Source organism: Octopus bimaculoides, chromosome 4 (assembly GCF_046866305.1).
Source record: "Octopus bimaculoides isolate indiv1 chromosome 4, ASM4686630v1, whole genome shotgun sequence".
Lineage (NCBI taxonomy): Eukaryota > Metazoa > Mollusca > Cephalopoda > Octopoda > Octopodidae > Octopus > Octopus bimaculoides.
The window spans coordinates 129,318,722-129,335,005 of NC_142931.1; the positions used below are offsets into that span (position 1 = coordinate 129,318,722).

The window sequence follows — 16,284 nt, forward strand, 5'->3', positions numbered from 1 at the left end:
ATATATATACACACACATATATATATACACACACATATATACATACATGTATATACATATATATATATATATATATATTTTTTTCTCGTCTGGCCGTAAAGCCTTTTCTGTTTGTTTTCCTGTCTTGTTTTTTGTCCGCCACTACATTCCTCCATGGCAAGATTTAATTTGTGTATACAAATTTAATTTGCGGTCCATGGGAAGAGCCGTTTTAACGATGCGTCCTGCCCAGCTCTTCGAAACGCCGGTGTTAAAACGGGGGTAGCTGATGAAGTAGAATGTTCTCTATGTGGCTTGTGTGTTTTCTCGTCTCTGTTTTGTTTGAAATGTCCTGTACCCAGATATGCACCTATACATATAGGTGGATGTCGGTATGCACATACCTGTACGTCTATATGCATATACTCATTTATTATTTGTTTATATATATATATATATATATATATATATATATATATATATATATATATATATATGTAAAACAATCTCTGAATGATATATATATATATGTATGTATGTATGTATGTATGTAGATAGATAGATAGATCTGTAACAGCTTATCTATTTTGAAATTTGACTCTCGAGATTCCAAAATCTCAGTCACCTATGCAATACGTGAAAAGACCTCTTCAAGACCTTTCAGAGTGAAGGAATAATAAAGACTTTCTATTGTTAAGTCTTCTTCTTCAGGTTTTCACCATCATAATCATCCTCATAATCATCATCATCATCATCATTGTTATTGTTGTCGCTTGAATGTCCACTTTTCCATGCCTGTATAGATCGGACGAAACTCAATGAGATGTATTTTCTATAAGTAGACGCCCTTCCTGTTGCCAACCCTTATCTGTTTCCAAACAAAGGTAATATTTCTCTTAGTCATTGAAACACTAACAGCACAATGGCAGGACATCATGATTTCATAGAAGACTGCACACCAACAACACCATTTGTTTATTGGTGGTATTCACATAGAACCAGCATGCAATCTCAAGACAAGGAGGCATAAACACAAAGACTCATACACACACATACACACACACATACACACACATACATACTTACATACACATACACACATACATATGTATACATACACACACACACACACACACACATATATATATATATAATTTAGATCCAAGGTAAATATGGTACTTAAGTTTAGGTACCAGAATTAAGTATGGTATTCATCATCATCATCGTTTAACGTCCACTTTCCATGCTAGCATGGTTTGGACGATTTGACTGAGGACTGGTGAAACCGGATGGCAACACCAGGCTCCAATCTAATTTGGCAGAGTTTCTACAGCTGGATGCCCTTCCTAATGCCAACCACTCAGAGAGTGTAGTGGGTGCTTTTACGTGTCACCCGCACAAGGGCCAGTCAGGCGGTACTGGCAACAGCCACGCTCAAAATGGTGTCTTTTATGTGCCACCCGCACAAGAGCCAGTCCAGGGACACTGGCAACGATCTCGCTCGAAAATCCTATGAAGGCCAGTCAGGCGGTACTGGCAATGGCCACGCTCAAAATGGTGCATCCCATGTGCCACCCACACAAGAGCCAGTCCAGGGGCACTGGCAACGATCTCACTTGGCTTGCCGGGTCTTCTCACGCACAGCACATTTCCAAAGGTCTCGGTCAGTAGTCATCACCTCGGTGAGGCCCAATGTTCGAAGGTCTTGCCTCACCACCTCAGCCCAGGTCTTCCTGGGCCTACTTCTTCCATGGGTTCCCTCAACTGTTAGGGTGTGGCACTTTTTCACGCAGCTATCCTCATCCATTCTCACCACATGTCCATACCAGCGCAATCGTCTCTCTTGTACACCACAACTGATACTTCTTATGTTCAGCTTTTCTCTCAAGATACTTACACTCTGACGGGTATGCACACTGACATTACACATCCAACAGAGCATACTGGCTTCATTCCTTGCGAGCTTACGCATGTCCTCAGCAGTCACAGCCCATGTTTCACTGCCATGTAGCATGGCTGTTCGTACACATGCGTCATACAGTCTGCCTTTTACTCTGAGTGAGAGTCCCTTTGTCGCCAGCAGGGGTAAGAGCTCTCTAAACTTTGCCCAGGCTATTCTTATTCTAGCAGCTACACTTTCAGCGCACCCACCCCCACTACTAACTTGGTCACCCAGATAGCGGAAGCTGTCGACTACCTCTAGTTTTTCTCCCTGGAATGAGATAGCAGTTGTTTCCTGTTTGTTTACAGTGTTTATTGCACCTGAACATCTGCCACATACAAAAACTAACTTCATAGTTAATCTGCCTTTGATATTGCTTATCCATACAATTCCAAAATAAGGTGATTAAAATCAAAATAAGCAACAAGGATATCCAAAGTTAATGCAGTACGATCGTTTCATGTGACTCCATTTATTTAAGCAATGTGAACATTACATCAAATGTAAAATGCAAAGCAAACCTCAGCTGCACAAAGATATAGAAATTTACTGAGATTTCATTTCAACAGAAGGACATATTTTTGTAACTACATTTAAACTCTCCAACTAGAAAGGAAGAATACAAAAAATCATTTTGACTTAGCCAGACCATACAGGCTAGACCACACAGCCAGACCATACAGGCTAGACCACACAGCCAGACCATACAGGACTATATATATATATATAACAACAATGGATGCCCTTCTGGTTATAGCTCCACATTCCCACCAGAGTAGGATCTACATTGGAGTACACTTGATTATAAGCATCACAACCAGGCTCACCTGACCTCATTCTCAAATAGAACACCTAAAATGTCTACTTCTTATGTCTACATAAACACATTACCTCAAATCCCAGGATATTTCCTATACTTTGTCCTGGTCCATAGTCTGAAGGTGCCCCGTACAATGCTAACTATTGCATTTGTAAATTGTTTTAGGGATCTGCTCACAATCCTACACCATTTTATTACCTCTTTACTCAACAGGTTTTCTGATGTAATCTTCTCTTGTAAGCATAAAATTTATTCCACATTTGCTTATTATGTAAAAATCTTTTAAATTTTTCTTAGTTGTGGTTAAATCTCTTCACTCATTAAGTATTAAAGCATCAGCTTACTTTATCCTCTTGGTATTTTCTCTTTCTCTCAACATATTCTCCTCCTCCACTACCTTCACACCCACTCCTTTCCCTCAGTGTTTATCTCTTCCTGCCTCTTTGTCTGGACAGTTGACATTCTCAACTGCTTTATTGTCTGCATCAATTAATTTGACCACCCCTGATATTTGCTTTCACCAGGCTGGCTTTAACTCTATCTTTTCTCTTTCTCTCTTTGTTTGCCCTGTTCCCTCTCTGTTCCTTTTTTTTTATATTGTAGAAGTCATTCTTCCTCTCATCCTGGTTCTTTGATCTTGTACCACTTTTTTTTTCCTTTCAACCATCTCTATTTGCTAGCACTGCTATGTGAACCACATTTACCAATCTTCTCTTGATGAGGAGAGTCAGACTTATAGTAATATCTTCATGTGACTGGCACATTTCACCTGCAAATTATGATTGTTATTGACTACTATGTAACTCTGAACTTCCAGAAACAGCTGTCAAATTAAGAAACTATATATTTTCTTGTTTTATTTGGTATTTTTTGTGCTCCATGTAAATATATATATATATATATATATATATATTAATCAAAGTGTATAATATCATATAGCCAAGCATAAAAGCATGGATATATATTTCAAGCTTAACTGTGTTTTATCTGTTTTACTACCTCTATGTATGTATGTATGTACATCGACTGTCAGCAATGTCTTTTATGTATACACGTTGTACTTAAAACATTAATCCATCTTTCTGGAAGAGAGAAACTTGAGTTTCTGATTCAATGAGGGTGAAAAAGAAAATAAATTGAAATGAGTAAGCTGATGGACATGGACAAGAAGAAGGTTTGTTGAGACAACAACAATTACAACAACAATAAATGCAGTCTATTATTTATGCTGTTACTGTTGTTGTTGTTCAGCTTGCAGTGATTGTAGAAGCTGCTGTGATTGATTTTATAGTTTGTATTTGTTGTTATTGTTGTAGTTGTTTTTTGGGGTCTTTTTTTCTTGGAAATGGAAAGGACTATGTCTCTGTGGTATTTTATTGCAGTTGTTGTTGTTGCTGTTGTTGATGATGATGTTGTTGTTATTGTTGTTGTTTTGTTTGTTGTTGTTGTTGTTGTTGCTGCCAGGAAAATATATTTCATTGAATTCCAAATTTACAGATATAAGTACAAGTACCCTTGAACTTCATTTTTATAGATAAATACTGGTGGTGGTGATGATGATGATGATGATGATGATGATGGTGATGATTATGATGGCAAGCATAACATTGATGATGATGATGATGAGGATGATAATGATGGTGAAGATTATGATGGCAAGCATGATAACATTGATGATGATGATGATGCTGTTGGTGTCGGTGGTGGCCATGGCAGCCATGGCGGTGATGACAGTAATGATGGCAGGGGACGAAGCAGCAGCGGTAGCGACTGAAGGTGCAGCAATGATGATGGGAACAGCAGCGGTGGTGACAGTGGTGGTAGCAACCACAGTGGGAGCAGCAGCAGTGGAGATGAGGTGGGGGGGGGGGGGGGTAGTTGTGGCTGTTGTTGTAGTGGTGTGGTGGTGGTGGTAGTGGTACAAGGAGTATATAATGTGGAGTGAACAAGGGAAAAAGATGGTCAACAAGAATGGTGGGGAAGGAAGATGAGGGACAGAAGAGAGAGGGGAGGAGAAAATAAATGAAAACACAAATGGTAGTGGTGGTGGTGGTGGTGTTGTTGTTGTTGTTGTTGTTGTTGGTGGTGGTGGCGGCGGTGGCAGTGGTGGTGGTAGCGGCGGCGGTGGTGGTGGTGGTGGCGACAACAGTGGCAGCGGCAGTGGTGGTGGAAGGGAATCGTTGGGAGATTATTATAGAATGATAAAATTCTATTTGCAGTGTAACTAGTGGATTGTTATTTAAACAAACACAATCCTATTCACTCTATAAATGTTGAAATATTCCAGAAAAATATTCCACAATCTTCTCAGCACACAAAAATAAAATCAAAATAACAGTTGAAGATATTTTCAATAATGGCTGGTTTGCAGCTTTTGTTCAGTTTACATGTAGATTTGTAATCGTTTGGGAATTTTTATGAATTTTTCCTTATTATCTCAAACATTTTTCTTTTACATTTTTCAGTAAATCATCATATTTAACAATACGGCCGCAAAATTATCTTTCTGCATTGTACATATAATACCTGGGAAGAAATAGTGCAGTGTTCACATCTGAACACTGAGTTACAATAGTTAAGTCAACAACGTTGAAACCTGTTCATTTCTAATTCTACACAGCAGTTACTACGGGTTGTTTTCCAGCAGGATATATTCCAACAAGATGTATTCCAACAGGATTTCTTCACATTCCTTCTCTACTCTGTACAACAATTAATCAATAGGCTGTGTTCACATTCCTTCTATTCCCTATACAACAGTTAACCAATAGGATGTATTTGCACTCCATCTTTTCTCTACTTAACAGTTAACCCACAAGTTATGTTCACATTCCTTCTATTCTCTACACAGCAATTAATCAACAGGACATGTTCACTTTCGTTCTTTCCTTTACAAAACAATTAACTAATAGGGCATGTTCACATTCCTATTCTTCCCTACAAAACAATTAACAGAGAGAATGTGTTCACATTCCTTCTATTCTTTATGCAACAATTAACCAATAGAGTATCAAGAAGTGGACTGACAGGAGGTTATTCCTGAGAGGTCAAGCTGAAATGTCAAATGTGTACATCACCTCTATCATATATTACCACCTGACGGTAATGCCTTGCTCCAGTTTTTGTCCAGCCAGATTAAATCCCCTGTTTTACTACTTTTATTGGAAGGAATTGTTCCACTGATCTGGTAGTCCATCTGCTAACCAATGCCTACTGTACACATGCTTCTCTCTCTCTCTCTTGGCTGGATAACCATGTACCTCTTCTACAGTAAGACACCTGATTCTGCCTCTCTGTTTCTTTGTCACACTATAACCTTTCATCATCTGCCACAAGATCCACTCCTCCAATGCCCTCTCCTCTCTCAAAATTCCCTGTCTTGCAAGTTACTTAGAGAACCTGCTAGTGTTGGTGCCATGTAAAAAATCATCCAGTTCACACTGTGAAGTGGTTGGCAATTAGGAAGGGCGTTTTTGTTTGTGACAGATGTTCAGGTGCAATAAAGACTGCAAACAAACAGGAAACAACTTCTATCTCATTCCAGGGTGAAAAACTAGAGGTAGTCGATAGCTTCCGCTATCTGGGCGACCAAGTTAGTAGTGGGGGTGGGTGCGCTGAAAGTGTAGCTGCTAGAATAAGAATAGCCTGGGCAAAGTTTAGAGAGCTCTTACCCCTGCTGGCGACAAAGGGACTCTCACTCAGAGTAAAAGGCAGACTGTATGACGCATGCGTACGAACAACCATGCTACATGGCAGTGAAACATGGGCTGTAACTGCTGAGGACATACGTAAGCTCGCAAGGAATGAAGCCAGTATGCTCCGTTGGATGTGTAATGTCAATGTGAATACCCGTCAGAGTGTAAGTATCTTGAGAGAAAAGCTGAACATTAGAAGCATCAGTTGTGGCGTGCAAGAGAGACGATTGCGCTGGTATGGACATGTGGTGAGAATGGAGGAGGATAGCTGCGTGAAAAAGTGCCACACCCTAACAGTTGAGGGAACCCGTGGAAGAGGTAGGCCCAGGAAGACCTGGGCTGAGGTGGTGAGGCAAGACCTTCGTACATTGGGCCTCACCGAGGCGATGACTACGGACCGAGACCTTTGGAAATGGGCTGTGCGTGAGAAGACCCGGCAAGCCAAGTAAGATCGTTGCCAGTGCCCCTGGACTGGTTCTTGTGCGGTTGGCACATGAGATGCACCATTTTGAGCGTGGCCGTTGCCAGTACCGCCTGACTGACTCCTGTAGGATTTTCGAGCGAGATCGTTGCCAGTGCCCCTGGACTGGCTTGTGCGGGTGGCACATAAAAGACACCATTTCGAGCGTGGCCGTTTTCGTGCGGGTGACACGTAAAAGCACCCACTACACTCTCTGAGTGGTTGGCGTTAGGAAGGGCATCCAGCTGTAGAAACTCTGCCAAATCAGACTGGAGCCTGGTGTTGCCATCCGGTTTCACCAGTCCTCAGTCAAATCGTCCAAGCCATGCTAGCATGGAAAGCGGACGTTAAACGATGATGATGATGATGATGATTCAGCTGTAAAAACCATGCCAAAGCTGACCTTACCTGTGCTGGTGCCAGGTAAAAAGCACTCAGACCACACCATGGGGAAATTATGAATGTCAAAGAGAATCAATTGTCAGATTTATCAGAAAGTTTTTGTTGCATATAAGATGGATCGGTCCATGTGAATCAACTGCTCCCCTCTCCTTAAAACTGCTTGTCAGGCCAAATGTCAGGAGGTATTTCACTGTGACTCTTATGTCCTGAGGTCAAATCCTGGATGAACTAAAATTCTACTGAAATACAGGGATCAGTTTAATCTTTTGGCACCAACTCATCTGGAACTACTCTTTTCGTCTCTTCTAGCTCTTTAAATTCAGCTGAGGTTGATTTTGCCTTTCATCTTTTTAAGGTCGATAAATCAAGCCCTGGTGGGGGGAGGAGAGGTTGTCGATGTCATTTACTAACTCACTTCCATCAGAATTGCTACCCATGTGCCAAAATTTGAAAGCGTTACTAGAGTTTGATGGAATGGCAGAATTCATGGAGTGACAGACCAGCTATTTTTTTTCCCTTTAATTCAGTTTGGAGTCTAAATGTGATGCCTGTGTGTGTGTGTGCGTGCGTGCGCGCGCGTGTGCATGCATGTGTGTGTGCATGTTTTGTTTGTGTGTGAGTGTGTTTGTATGTTTGTGTGCATGTGCATGTCTGTGTGCACATGTATTTTTATGTGTGCATGTGTACATGCATTTGTATGTGCATGTGTGCATATGTGTACATGCTTGTGTATGCGTGTTTGTGTGTGCATGTGTGTGTGCACATGTGTATGTGTGCAATGTTTTCAAATGTGCAAAGAATCTCCATCTATAGATATAAAAATAAAGGGTTGTTTGAGAGTGCATAGCTGTAAGGTATCTACAGCTCCTTTCATACACACATTGGAGGTTCCTGTTACTGCAAAGTAGACTTTTGACTGTAAAATGGAACACCAGCTACACACATGCAATATATTACAGGGAAGATGCTCAGACAATAGGCAAGATCTCCCTAAAGGTTTTCCATTATTTGTTACCAACTGGGTCAGGTTTAAACACCTAAAAATATAAAGAAAAATCAATATTGTTCAGGTGAACCATTCTTTTCTGTTTTGGTAATCTAATTGTTTGTTTTCATCTTTTTCTTCTTCAGTTTCTAAGCTTTTTAAAAAGTCTCATAATGAATTCATTTTTTTCACCTATATAACACAACTTGACACTTATCTATAGCCAAAGATGGAAACTTTTAGAGAAAAAAAACTTGCATTTGTTAATAAAGCTAAAAAGTCCAGTGTTTTGTACTGTCTTAATTGGTCATAATATAGACAACAAATATGACCGCCTTAACCATCTTCTTTTATATTCTTCCATCTCTTATCATGTATTTGTAAACAGTTGTTAATTATAGATTTTCAACAGGCCAGTCACTGAGTTCATTGCATTTCCAATGGCAAAAATAACAAGGAGTGTTTGCTCACACACCATTTAAAAGCTTATACTTTGTTGATGAAGATGCCTCTTGTGATAGTCCTTGGAAGTCTGTTCCAAATTCTGATAGTCATGTGCAGAAGCCTCTCTCTAAAATGTGAACTTTTGGCATTGGGTGCTGAGAGGTTGTGTAAAGGCATGACTGTACTGACCCTAGTAAAACATATTTCATACTACAGTTTTAGTATTGTTCTGAGCATTGATGGACTGTGTCTAGTTAGAATTTTGGGATCTGTTCAGTTTGGTGCACAGATTTTAAAAAAATTTTTAACCAAACAGTTTGAAACTTCATATACTGGTGGAATGTCTCATGCAGAACACGATTTACTTTGAACATTTTTCATAGTGGTCTAGTCCTCTATGCAGCTCTATCACATATAGTGAATCCACCAGAAAGCTCACTTGCTATGCTGCGCTGGGGAACATTTCTAGAATTGATTTGCCTCTTGCAAAATGTTGCACATGTAAGACTAATGATAACTAATCAACTAACTCAATATATAATATGAAATTTTAAGTTCAATCCTTAGTTGTTTCAAAAACATTCAAACTTAAATCCCAAAATAGTCATGCAACTGACCCCGACTCCTTAAATTTATGACCCTTGTGTCAAACATTGAAACCATTACTATTACTATTATATTGGTTTCAAATTTTGGCACAAGGCCAGCAATGCCAGTAGAGGGGAAGCTGATTATATTAACCCCAGTGCTCAACTCGTACTTATTTTGTTGGCCCTGAAAGGATAAAAGGCAAAGTTGACCTCAATGGAATTTGAACTCAGAAAGTAAAGACGGATAAAATGCTACTAAGTATTTTCACCCAGTGTGCTAATGGTTTTACCAGCTCCCTTAACCATACAACCTTTCCTGCAATTAGGACGGTTTTGAAAAGTGAACCTGAATATATGATTGAAGGAGAGAATGATATAGAACATCTGTAACTTAGATAACTCAAATTAGAAAAAAAAAAGGTAAAAAACTGGCGACGTTTGCAAGGCCGGTAGATTAGAAAAGTAAGTTTTACATCCATTAGCAACAGTAATTATTAATTATAACTCAAACCAGCCAACAGAGGAGCTACTACAAGTCAATCATTCTGCTAGAAATATCAGCCAAATTTTCCTTCAAATTACTTAAATCTTGACATCTTTAAAAGAATGGACACACAAGATAATTAATCCTCGATATCATCCTATTGTTTCTACCTACAAATTAAATGTCAAGTGGGAATATCTGGTTATAGATCAGAAGATAATCTGGAATAGACAAACAACAAAAACAAATTATAACTCAAACTAACAAAAGCATTTTGAAATATTTTATTGAAAAATACATGCAGTGTGCATGCGCGTGTGTGTGTGTAAATAGGTGCAAGCATGGCTATGTGGCAAGAAGTTTGCTTCCCAACCACATGATACAGGTTCAGTCCCATTGTGTGGCACTTTGAGTAAATGTCTTCTATTATAGCCCTGGGCTGACCAAGGACATGTGATTGGATTTGGTAAACAGGAACTGAAAGAAGTTCATTGTATATATACATGTACATATCTGTGTGTGTGTGTCTTTGTATTTATGTCTGTTCCCACCACCACTTGACAGCTGGTGTTGGTTTGTTTATGTCCCTGTAACTTGGTGGTTCAGCAAAAGAAACTAAAAGAATAAGTACCAGGCTTTAACAAAATAAGTACTGGGGTTGATTTGTTCAAAATAGTGCCCCAGCATGGCTCCAATCCAATGACTGAAACAAGTAAAAGATAAAAGATATATTTGAGAAATTCCAATAAACACAGGTCTATACCATTTATCCTACATGTTTCACCACTGTGGTTGTTTGGAACTCTGCATTGCATGTCCCAAGTGCAATTGGATACGTAACCACAACAGACCTCCAGACACTAAATCTCTGTTACATAATGCAATAAAGTCTTTCCATGACGATCTGTTGTGGTACAGCATCCAATTGTACTTGAAACTGAAACATACAATGCAGCGCTCCAAACAACCACAATGGTGAAATGTACGTAGGAACAAATTAGATAAACTTAGGAGAGTATTGTAGTTCGCTTGAAGCATTGTGTATTGTTTGTAAAGAATAAAAAGTTTAGAATGGTACAACAATGCACTATAGAACAAAAAATAGACTATATACCTGTTGTAATTTGGTTATCTATAGTTTATAGCAGAGACTCCAGCAAAGAAGATCTGAAGAAGCAATTCTAATTCCGAAATATCATCGGACTATAGATAACCAAATTACAACAGGTATATAGTCCATTTTTTGTTCCATAGTGCATTGTTGTACCATTCTAAACTTTTTATTCTTTATATAAACTTGTGTTTATCATAATTTCTCTGACATTAGCTCAGTACATCATAACCAGTAATATTACTAAATACAGTAGTCAAACCATTGAAACCCTCATACTGGAAGCAGACAGAGTGATGATTTTCTACATGGAGGTCTAAACTCAACAGTAGCTGTCACATCTAATGGTACATACAAGACATACTTTATATATATTGTATTTTAAGGAATCCTTTTTTGTCAAAAATTAGGTTAAAAAATATGGGAGCTTCTTATACATGGATAGTATTATAATCCCTTACAAAATCTTTTTTCAAAAATTAGGGGATTCCTTATACATGTTAAAATATGGTAAACATTAAAAAAATAATGAGAAATACATGGAAAAGCTTTGTATTATCTAAAATCATTTATAGTCATTATAACATTACACCACAACAGATGATGTAAGAAACTCTCGATAAAGGCCCATTTTAGCATCACACAACACTTATCATATATCATTTATAGCATGTATTGTAGTATAATGTGTAAGCTATTGTGATGTAACACTGGACAAGGTACATAACTCTTTATATTTAGCTCATCTTGAGTATTAAACAGGTAGAAAATCTATTTGAATATAAACCTTTTTTTCGAAAAAAAAAAAAAGTTTGCACAGGAGTGGCTGTGTGGTAAGTAGCTTGCATACCAACCACATGGTTCTGAGTTCAGTCCCACTGCGTGGCATCTTGGGCAAGTGTCTTCTACTGTAGCCTCGGGCCGACCAAAGCCTTCTGAGTGGATTTGGTAGACGGAAACTGAAAGAAGCCTGCCGTATATATGTATATATATATGTGTGTGTTTGTCCCCTAGCATTGCTTGACAACCGATGCTGGTGTGTTTATGTCCCTGTCACCTAGCGGTTCAGCAAAAGAGACCGATAGAATAAGTACTAGGCTTACAAAGAATAAGTCCCAGGGTCGATTTGCTCGACTAAAGGTGGTACTCCAGCATGGCCGCAGTCAAATGACTGAAACAAGTAAAAGAGTAAAAGAGTAAAAAGAGCACACATATACAGGTAGATGTAGCTATATGTATGCATGTATCTATGTGTGTGTATGTGTATATATATATATATATATATATATATTTCGTGTGCAAGATTCTTGATGTGGATACGTGTGTTGAAAGAAATACAATTAAACCTTGGGAGAGGCATTATGCCGGTAATAAACACACGCACTGGTTCAGTCCTTTATTAATTTATATAGTTTTTTGTTAAATTATTTCATTGCACTCTTGCAATCTCTTCTGTAACTTGTCTCTCCACTTCCATTTATTTTGAATATATGATCTGGCGTTGTTTTGGTGTTGTTTCGAAACTGTTTGGTATGAGCATGTGAGTGTGTGCAAGCTCGTATGTGTGCACGCTCATATGTGTGCACGTACTTATGTGTTCGTGCTTATATGTAAGTATGTGCGTCCATATGTGTGTTTGTAACAATTTCGTTTATATCAGATCAGATAGAGACTTTTTAATTAATTTATTTACGTTCATATTCCGCATCATATGTGTGAACAACACATGCAACCACGGGCAATTGTAAGGCCCTCATCTACATGTATTTGGTGTTTAAAATTGGTTGCGTTTCAGTTATGAGGACCGACTCCTGTATTTGTCGCAAAGATGCGTCACCGGGGTGTCTAGACAGGATTTCTATGTTAATTCTGTCCAGTACACCACCATGTTGTTCTTTGGCATGCTGGTAGAGCACCGAGGTTTGTTTTTGATTATTATAGTCCCTCCAATGTTCGTTTACACGCTCAGCCAAACTTCTTGCCGTCTCACCTATGTATGTGGTGTTTCTGTTTTTACACTCACCATCCATACAGCTTATTTTGTAGACTACATTTCTGGCTTTGCAGTTGGCACCAGGACTATTTTTGCACACAATGCAACACACCTTGTTCTTCTGAAGGGATATGTTTTACATATTATTGATCTAATTGATCTCCCTGGTTTTTCTATAACATTTATCCTCAACTTGGTACTTTTGAGGATTTTTCGAAATCTGCGGGCCAGTTCTCCGTGTGGCGTGGCGTCCACAAACATTACTCCCTGGAACTTGTCGGTATTGTACCACGTGGTCTTTTTGTTTGTTTTGTTACTAATCCTTTGTAGTCTATTCCACTGTTTGTTACGGTATCTAGGTTGTGTTCTATTTGTATCTTTGACAACAATCTCCTCAAATTTCTTGTTAGCTCCTCTGTATACCCGGATTCTATCTTTCTGGCTGTATCCCGAAAATTGCATGCGATGCATGAAGTCTTGAATATGTTTTTGCCCCTCCCATGGACCGCACAGGGGGGATATGTTTTTCATTATTCTAACCAAATCGGCTACTAATATATTGATTTTCACACTGTGTGATAGAGCCGAATTCTTATGGATAACATACTTTGAAGATATAGGTTTCATATAATGTGAGTGGAGGATTTGAACTTTGTCATTAATTGTTTCTAGCCAATGTTCTGTGTCAAGTACTGGGAGTCTCATGTTTAGGTGTCTTGTTGGGTAATCTATTGTTACTTTGATGCTCTGGTGTATTGTATTAGCTATATTCTGGATGTTTTCCATCACGATCTTCTCGTTCTCTTCAGTCTGAATGTTTGATGGTGTTTTGACTACGATGTTAATGTCATCCACATATCTCCCGTATAGTTTGAGTGTTATTGAGTGTTCTTCGAGAGTTGTTTTCAGCTTTTTGTCCCACCAGGTCATGAATAGGCTTGCCACGTCTCCGGCCACACTGACACCAATAGCCGCTCCCTGGACCTGCATGTATAGTTTTTCATTGAATTTAACTATATGGTTCTGCAGGGTGGTCTTCAGACTTGCACCTACAGCATGTGCAACCATTTTTCGTGTTTGGATATTATCCTCTGGGTCGTGGGTGGGTGTATTCCATCCCTTCCAACGCTCTGCGGTGGTTTTTCTAGCAGCTGATGTGATCGTATGTGGTCTACCTCGTCCTGACCTGGTGGGGCAGAATCTAGTTAGGTCGTGGTGATCTAAGTATTCATTATTATAAACGAGCTTTAGGAGGAGGCCTAGTTCCCTCGTGTTCACTTCACGGAAGGTTACTTCACTTACCGAAATAATTTCAACACATCTCTCTACGGCAAAGTCAATGTCAATGGATGGATAGAGAGATACTACATCCATACTGCCTATAATACAATCTGTCAGGTCATGGGAGCAGTTACATTCATTGACTCTGCTGAGGAGGTCCTCAGTGCTTTCACAAACATCAGAAGACATCTCGATGTGTGGTCTTAATATCTGTGAGAGGAAGAATGACAGCCTATAATTGCTGGCAATATTGGCACCACAAATCGGTCGACATGGTGGGCCCATGATAGGGTCTGCAATGGGTTTATGGTCTTTTCGTAACCCATAGAGTGTAGGAATGTCGTTGTTGGATGATGCAAAGTTCTGTGCTGTGCGTCTCTTAGGTTGGAGTATGTTACACCACATTCCCATGTGTGCATTGAGAATTTTCTCTACTTTTTCATATTCTTGCGGTGTAACTTCTCTCATATCTTCTATATGTTTTTGCATCGTATGGGTGTAGTTTTGCAGGCTGTCTACCGATATCCTGCCTGATTTGTCTGTAGGGAGGCATACTATTTCATTGTTTCTAACTCTATGTTTTAGTTTTCGTATGCCCATTGCAGCTACTGTACCGAGTTGGTGGGCCTCTGCTTCGTTTTGTGTTGGTGCAGTTGCTATATAACGTGTTAATGTTTTCTTGAGTCTGCTTCTAGCTAAAGAGATCATGGCTTCTGTTTTATCATCTGTGTATGGTGAGATGCATACTCTTTTGTTGAAAGGTAAATCCGTTGGATAGATTCGGGTCATATCATAGGATTTGTCAACCGGGTTATAAAAGATTTTTTAAGGTGTTGTTGTTGCCATTGTTGTTATCATTGTATGTGTGGCTGCTGTTGTTGCTGTTGCTGCTGTTATTGTGACGGACGTTGCTGTTGCTGCTGTTATTGTGACGGACGTTGTTGTTCCTGGTGTGTGCGGTGCTGTTCGTGTGGTTGTTGCTATTGCTGTTATCATTGCTGTTGCTGATGGTGGTAGTGTAATCATTATTGTTGGTGGTGGTGGTGGTGGAGGTGTAGTTATTGTTGCCATTTCCATTGTTATTGTTGGTTGCATTGTGAATATTATGCGTATTACTGTCGTGGTGGTTTCTTACAACTGAGTTGTTGTTGTAGTGGTGTCCTAACCTCCATCTAATCTTAGTAAATGTTTTTTCAATCTCAGATAGACAATTGATCTTACTGACCTTGTTATACACTGCATATTTCGGTGGTAATCCTACGGCACACGCTTCATTTTCATCCAGTAGTACTGAGCCATACATTCCAGGTGTGTGACTATTTTCGTTTGCGATGTCATTGTATATCTCCGGTAGTTCGCAGTCCGACATCAGAATCCCGTTGATGTTATTTGGGTATTTGTCTTTGTTTCCTGTGTGTTGAGGTTGTTGTTGTCTCATCCATTTCAATTTGTTGCTGAAGTGTTTGTTACAGGCTCGGTTTATATAGTTATATTCCTGATGGATGATATCTGCGAGTTTTAACTCCTCATACGGAAATTGAAATGGATGAGACAACAACAACCTCAACATAAATGGAAGTGGAGAGACAAGTTACTGAAGAGATTGCAAGAGTGCAATGAAATAATTTAACAAAAAACTATATAAATTAATAAAGGACTGAACCAGTGCGTGTGTTTATTACCGGCATAATGCCTCTCCCAAGGTTTAATTGTATTTCTTTCAACACACGTATCCACATCAAGAATCTTGCACACGAAATATATATATATATATATATATATATATATATATATATATATATATATATATATACACATACACACACATAGATACATGCATACATATAGCTACATCTACCTGTATATGTGTGCTCTTTTTACTCTTTTACTCTTTTACTTGTTTCAGTCATTTGACTGCGGCCATGCTGGAGTACCACCTTTAGTCGAGCAAATCAACCCTGGGACTTATTCTTTGTAAGCCTAGTACTTATTCTATCGGTCTCTTTTGCTGAACCGCTAGGTGACAGGGACATAAACACACCAGCATCGGTTGTCAAGCAATGCTAGGGGACAAACACACACATATATATATACATAT

At 39.0% G+C, this 16,284-nt stretch overlaps 2 protein-coding genes across 4 annotated transcripts in view; both read right to left on the reverse strand.

The window, feature by feature from the left end:
• Positions 1–16,284, reverse strand: part of LOC106878604 (MTRF1L release factor glutamine methyltransferase) — a 156,829-nt gene that overhangs the window by 109,306 nt on the left and 31,239 nt on the right. Inside the window, exon 10 of one of the 3 annotated variants that reach the window (XM_089351440.1) lies at positions 4,073–8,335. The exons of 1 other annotated variant lie outside the window; for it this stretch is intronic. The gene's annotated coding sequence lies outside the window, so the exon portion shown is untranslated. Of the gene's footprint in view, positions 1–4,072; positions 8,336–15,614; positions 15,696–16,284 lie in introns of those variants that run through there. One more of the 3 variants, XM_089351438.1, reaches the window with a different exon arrangement.
• LOC149136232 (uncharacterized) lies at positions 10,070–15,756 on the reverse strand. The gene is made up of 2 exons (XM_089350122.1): positions 15,412–15,756; positions 10,070–10,504 (listed from the first exon to the last, which is right to left on the reverse strand). The coding sequence occupies exons 1-2, from the start codon at positions 15,754–15,756 to the stop codon at positions 10,469–10,471; spliced, it is 381 nt and encodes a 126-aa protein (XP_089206248.1). The 3' UTR covers positions 10,070–10,468.

Bases quoted from the DNA above. Each gene is read 5' to 3' on its own strand.
- LOC149136232 (XM_089350122.1), bottom strand. From the start codon at position 15,756: ATGTTGAGGTTGTTGTTGTCTCATCCATTTCAATTTCCGTATGAGGAG. The intron at 10,505-15,411 runs GTCAGTAAGATC...TACTTGTTTCAG, and splicing joins AATATGCAGTGTATAACAAG to TCATTGGATTGGAGCCATGC.